The sequence below is a fragment of the Centruroides sculpturatus genome, unplaced genomic scaffold (genome assembly GCF_000671375.1).
Source record: "Centruroides sculpturatus isolate CEXI.00-Female unplaced genomic scaffold, Cexi_2.0 scaffold402, whole genome shotgun sequence".
In the NCBI taxonomy this organism is placed as follows: domain Eukaryota; kingdom Metazoa; phylum Arthropoda; class Arachnida; order Scorpiones; family Buthidae; genus Centruroides; species Centruroides sculpturatus.
In genome coordinates, this window is record NW_019384685.1 from 589402 (window position 1) to 595709 (window position 6308).

Genomic DNA, 6308 nt, shown 5'->3' on the forward strand with positions numbered 1-6308 from the left:
AAAAAACACTGTCATTCTTTAAAATTTATAATAAATTTTGAATAATTATTTTTTGCTAAAATATATTTAAAAATAAAAATAATAATAAATAATACAGAATTCAAAATATATAACTATTTAGGACTATATAAGATTTACAATCAATATTGCTACAATTGTAAATTTATATTATTAAAATAGATACTATATGTAGACAAATACACATGAATTTTATATATTACCTCTAAACATTCATCTTGCAAAAGTAAAACTAATTCTTTTAGAATATTTGAAGAAGTTGGTTCTAATAATTTTGTTACCTATAAAATTCATCATTCACATTAAGATAAATTATAAATTAATAATAAATACAAATTAATGCTTTTTAATAAAAACATACCTCATGAAAACCACATGCTATTGTTTTGCGAACATCATAATGAGGATCTAAGCATAAATCAGAAAATGTGTTATACAATTCTTCCGAAAAATTGATTGGTTCAGCAAAGAGCACCATTGCCTAAAAAATAATAAAAAATATATTTGTTGATTATATTATAATCATGGAAAATGATTAATTTTATATGGAAATATTTGGAAATGTTAATTTAAAATAACATTATATAATTATATATGTATATAATCCATAGATAGACAATAGTACATATGAGCTTGATATTTATGTCAAATGAAATTGTTTCAATTCCTATTTTAAATATTTTGAGAATATTTCATATTTTATTTAAAATATTTTTGCAAGGAAGTTCAAATATTAAGCATTTGGTATTTGTTACTGGAATTGGCATTTGAAATATTCTAAAATATTTCAAGTATTTTAAATGTAGTAATGTTTTTGAAATACTGGTATTTATGGACATATTAAGTTAATGCATATATCAAACATGCTTATAACAATATATCAATATTTATATTTTTTCTTATTTATTTATTTTATTTTTCTAAATGAAATTTTAGTCAGTAATGAGTTTTTCCATCTCAAAAAAGAAAAAAAAAACTGATTTTTAAAAGATTCTATAAAATTTACATGTTCTAACCAGTGAGTGAATTATGATAATAAAAACAAATTGGCTGAAACTCTAACACTAATGTACTGTAATCTAATTTATGCAATAAAATTCAAAACATGAGAAATACTGTGTTTTTTGTCTTATAAGACACATCATTGTATTGGATGAATCACATTTTTCAGGTAAAGTTTTTTGGAGAAAATATATTCTTCACAGGGTAAGACACATTTGGATTGTAAGATGCCTCCAAATTTTTAGATAAATTTTAAGTACAAAAAAGTGCATCTTATAAGGTGAAAAATATAGTATGTTCAATAAAGAAAATTTTAAATAATTCTATAAACTTTTTAAACTCAAACTTTTGATTCACAGGTAAACTTGTTTCAAGAAAACATTGATCTTGCTTTAAAATAGCATTATAAATATTAATGCTTATTATAAACTTTCCAAACCTCTTTGCTTTTCTACACATATACTATATAACAGACATGGACAAATGCGGCTCCAAGAGTCACATGCAGCTCTTTTTGAGTTACTTGTGACTCTTGCTGAAAGTATTAATTTCTGCTTATTATTATTATTTTTACAATTTTATTTCCACAATTTTGTGAAAATATGTTTATTAAAAAAATNCTGCTATTAAAGATCCTTTGAAGTAGTGGGAGGATGTCAGAACAATGGTCTTAGAATGGTATCCAAATCAGGTTGAGGCTTGGGGATTTCTACAGTTGCAATGCTATTAATTACTTATGAAAAATCCTGAAGAAGAGAGAAAAGCAATCAATATTAGACAGATTCTTTAACTCTTTCAAACAGAAAAATCATGACTAATAAAAATGCAATACTGCATATATATGTATTTTTATTATTACATATACGTAGTAAGAAAGTATAATAAACGTAGTAAGAAAGTATATATTTTTTTATTTTTGGGGAGTCTCCAGAACGAATTAATTAAATTTCCATTAAAACCTATGGTAAATCAATAATCGGTTAACAAACAATTCGAATAGCGAACAAAGTCTTGGAACGGATTATGTTCGTTAACCGATCACCCACTGTACATAAAGAATAGTATATATTTATTTATTTCTCAATATTTATAATAATAAAATAAACTTACAGGCTCCATTGCAACTTCAATCTTATCCAATTCTTCTATAACCTTAAAACCAAATACCATTATTTAAAACAAATCAACTCAACTTAAATCTTACACACTACATGTCACATAATATTATATATATGTATATATATATAAATCACATTGATAATGATATTCTATGATTTTTTAAAATTACTGTATAGCATAAAATAATACATTAATAATTTATAATTTGCAAGAAATATAAATTTATGTTACAAAAAACTACTTACTTACTATGACTAATAATAATACAGGCTTATTACACATCCAGACTATTTAATTAATTTAACCAAAATGCATTTAAATAGGTTGGGTGTATAATAAGCCTGTTCATTAGTCATAGTAGCTAAATAGTTTTTTGTACACAAACAATACAGTCAAGAAGCTTTTTAATAAATTTATATGTATTTAAAGCATTAATAATTTGTAAAAATATTCACGCATTTACATTTCGAACAGCTGCTGCAACATCCCTATCGCCTTCATCAGTCATTAATACACGAACACAAGCTTCAAGTTCCTGCAACAGTGATCCATCTGTTGGTAATTTTATTTGAGCTTTTAATTGAGGTAAAACAGAGCACAACCTAAGTCGAACATTTGGAACTGGATCTTCTGATATTTCAAGTATAAAAATCTTTAAGTTTCGAGTAATAATTACTTTTAATAAAATCAGTATGTGTGAAAAATTAAAGACTAACCAGCTAATTTTAACAATGGACGAAAAAAATATTGCTTGAAAAAAGATTTTGAAAATAGTTCCATCACTAATTCACAAACACGTATAAATAACATTCTACTGTGGCAACTTCTTCCTTGACATAATTCTGTCAGAAAAACATTATTATATTAATAACTATAGGATTTATTTTAAAATTCGTTTGAGACTATTCAAATCTGTGGGTTTATTTTTTTAAAATTAAATTCTGTATGGTGTTGATGTGAGTGGCCACAGATGCCATTAATCGAAGACAAAAAAAATATTTCTTAAAAAGTAACACTGATGACAAAAAGTGTGATGCAACAATTTACACAATTACAACTTTGAATTAATTAATCATTAAAATAAAACAACAAACATACCGATGAGCCTGTTACCGGTGTGCTTCTCGGGAAAAAACAGATGCATCAACCATAAGGATAAAATCACCCTGTCAAAAGCATGGCAAGTGCTCTTAGATAAGAACTTACGATAATCTACAGCCATTAAAGCAGCACATGCCTGAATGACGTTATCGATATCCATGCAACAGAATTCTGAATGGTGTTCCAATTTGATTTTAATTTGAATCGTATTCGTCTAACAGTCATTAGTTACCTGAAGAAGAACTTCAAAGTTCGAAAATGTTTGTAATGATCTGTTTTTTCCAAGAAGCACACCGGTACATTTGTTGTTTTATTTTACCCTGTTGTAGTATCACTCTTGTTTAATCATTAAAATGTCCAATATACAATAATTCACCCACCCAAAATTCAAACTTTATTATTTGATTAGTTTAATCATAATTTTGTTAAGTTCAGCAAATTTTAGCACATTAAATTAACTCAGTTTTATTGTTGTTATTAATTTATACTAATCATCAAATTCAATAATCAATAATGAACAAATGATTTCTTAATTATTAACTTAATAAATTTGAAAAGTGTGTTATTAAAAAACTGTTAAACTAAAAATAATGAAACTTTAATTTCACTTTGTACATTCTCTGATTCTAAGAAAAACAGTGGGTGATCAGTTAACAAACAGATTGGATAATGAACAAATTGGATAACAAACACTTTCGCAAAAGATTTTTATGTTTGGACAACGAACACACGATTGGATAACAAGTACCCTACAGAACAAACACAAGAAGAAGCGATGTAAAATAATGAATACCGATTGGTCTTCTCTTGTCTTTGGGCAACAATTCGAAACTTTTCAAAGTGTGGGAGATGTCGACATCGACATTCAACCCGGTATATACCAATCGGATAGTATTCCTCTGCACTTTGAAACTCTCACTTGTAATTCCAGCCTTTTATTTTTGTGACAAAACAATTCTTTTATGTATTTGCGAGACTGTCGGGTAGGCACTCGTTAAGTTTTGCATCTGTTTTTCTTTTCAAAAGGTGAAAGTATAATAGCAAAGATACAGAGTAGGCAGAAAATGCCAAATGCTGCTGGGCAGTATGGTATGAACAGGTCTACAATAGGCCGCAGTTCAATCTTATTTAAGAAAAATATTGTATAATCAAGAAGACTCAAGCAGCTAAAGAAATAACAAAAATCACATCTGAGAAATAAAGAACATCGACAAGTTCATAATGGAACCTGAAATGGATCTGACGACAGAAGAACACCAAGAACTCTTGAATGAAGAACACCAAGAAACTCGGCGAGATATGTTTTCTTCTGAAAAAGAGGATTAATGCCGATATCTGCTATTAAAGATCCTTTGAAGTAGTGGGAGGATGTCAGAACAATGGTCTTAGAATGGTATCCAAATCAGGTTGAGGCTTGGGGATTTCTACAGTTGCAATGCTATTAATTACTTATGAAAAATCCTGAAGAAGAGAGAAAAGCAATCAATATTAGACAGATTCTTTAACTCTTTCAAACAGAAAAATCATGACTAATAAAAATGCAATACTGCATATATATGTATTTTTATTATTACATATACGTAGTAAGAAAGTATAATAAACGTAGTAAGAAAGTATATATTTTTTTATTTTTGGGGAGTCTCCAGAACGAATTAATTAAATTTCCATTAAAACCTATGGTAAATCAATAATCGGTTAACAAACAATTCGAATAGCGAACAAAGTCTTGGAACGGATTATGTTCGTTAACCGATCACCCACTGTACATAAAGAATAGTATATATTTATTTATTTCTCAATATTTATAATAATAAAATAAACTTACAGGCTCCATTGCAACTTCAATCTTATCCAATTCTTCTATAACCTTAAAACCAAATACCATTATTTAAAACAAATCAACTCAACTTAAATCTTACACACTACATGTCACATAATATTATATATATGTATATATATATAAATCACATTGATAATGATATTCTATGATTTTTTAAAATTACTGTATAGCATAAAATAATACATTAATAATTTATAATTTGCAAGAAATATAAATTTATGTTACAAAAAACTACTTACTTACTATGACTAATAATAATACAGGCTTATTACACATCCAGACTATTTAATTAATTTAACCAAAATGCATTTAAATAGGTTGGGTGTATAATAAGCCTGTTCATTAGTCATAGTAGCTAAATAGTTTTTTGTACACAAACAATACAGTCAAGAAGCTTTTTAATAAATTTATATGTATTTAAAGCATTAATAATTTGTAAAAATATTCACGCATTTACATTTCGAACAGCTGCTGCAACATCCCTATCGCCTTCATCAGTCATTAATACACGAACACAAGCTTCAAGTTCCTGCAACAGTGATCCATCTGTTGGTAATTTTATTTGAGCTTTTAATTGAGGTAAAACAGAGCACAACCTAAGTCGAACATTTGGAACTGGATCTTCTGATATTTCAAGTATAAAAATCTTTAAGTTTCGAGTAATAATTACTTTTAATAAAATCAGTATGTGTGAAAAATTAAAGACTAACCAGCTAATTTTAACAATGGACGAAAAAAATATTGCTTGAAAAAAGATTTTGAAAATAGTTCCATCACTAATTCACAAACACGTATAAATAACATTCTACTGTGGCAACTTCTTCCTTGACATAATTCTGTCAGAAAAACATTATTATATTAATAACTATACCATATTTATAAATATAAGTTACAGTCAAACCTTGGCTTATGAACTTAATTTTTTCCTAAAAGTTGTTTGGAAACCAATTTGTTCTCAAACCAAACAAATTTTCCCATAAGAAACAATGTAAGATGGATTAATCTGTTCCTGAACCACAAAACAATCTTTTTTTTACCCTTTTAGCTGTATTTAATGCATAAAAATGCCTACAAATGTAATATAATATTATCTATATCCATTTTATATACATATATTAAAAGAAAAATGTTTTGTCACTGCCAACCAAAACTAACACTTTACAAAGAAGTGTTATAAATAGACTTGACTCTGTCTGGATGAAATAACTAAATCAATGAAGACAGACAA

General features: G+C 26.9%; 2 protein-coding genes across 2 annotated transcripts in view; both read right to left on the reverse strand.

The window, feature by feature from the left end:
* Nucleotides 1-1471: 1471 nt before the first annotated feature.
* LOC111627035 (serine/threonine-protein phosphatase 4 regulatory subunit 4-like) lies at nucleotides 1472-3400 on the reverse strand. The gene is made up of 5 exons (XM_023370580.1): nucleotides 3346-3400; nucleotides 2856-2981; nucleotides 2603-2769; nucleotides 2131-2172; nucleotides 1472-1555 (listed from the first exon to the last, which is right to left on the reverse strand). Exons 1-5 carry the CDS (start codon nucleotides 3398-3400, stop codon nucleotides 1472-1474), a joined length of 474 nt encoding a protein of 157 aa, XP_023226348.1.
* A 54-nt stretch (nucleotides 3401-3454) lies between these two features.
* Nucleotides 3455-6308, reverse strand: part of LOC111627036 (serine/threonine-protein phosphatase 4 regulatory subunit 4-like) — a 29990-nt gene continuing 27136 nt past the window's right edge. Inside the window, exons 13-16 of the mRNA XM_023370581.1 lie at nucleotides 5791-5916; nucleotides 5538-5704; nucleotides 5066-5107; nucleotides 3455-3472 (exon numbers count right to left, since the gene is read on the reverse strand). Of these exons, the coding sequence (XP_023226349.1) occupies nucleotides 3455-3472; nucleotides 5066-5107; nucleotides 5538-5704; nucleotides 5791-5916 (353 nt within the window). The remainder of the gene's footprint in view (nucleotides 3473-5065; nucleotides 5108-5537; nucleotides 5705-5790; nucleotides 5917-6308) is intronic.

What these genes read in the sequence shown, in the direction of transcription:
- LOC111627035 (XM_023370580.1), bottom strand. Translation starts at nt 3,400, where the DNA reads ATGGATATCGATAACGTCATTCAGGCATGTGCTGCTTTAATGGCTGTA. An exon ending in TCCATTGTTAAAATTAGCTG is followed by an intron (nt 2,770 to 2,855) that starts GTTAGTCTTTAA and finishes TTGAAATATCAG; the next exon opens with AAGATCCAGTTCCAAATGTT. An exon ending in TTGAAGTTGCAATGGAGCCT is followed by an intron (nt 1,556 to 2,130) that starts GTAAGTTTATTT and finishes TAATACTTTCAG; the next exon opens with CAAGAGTCACAAGTAACTCA.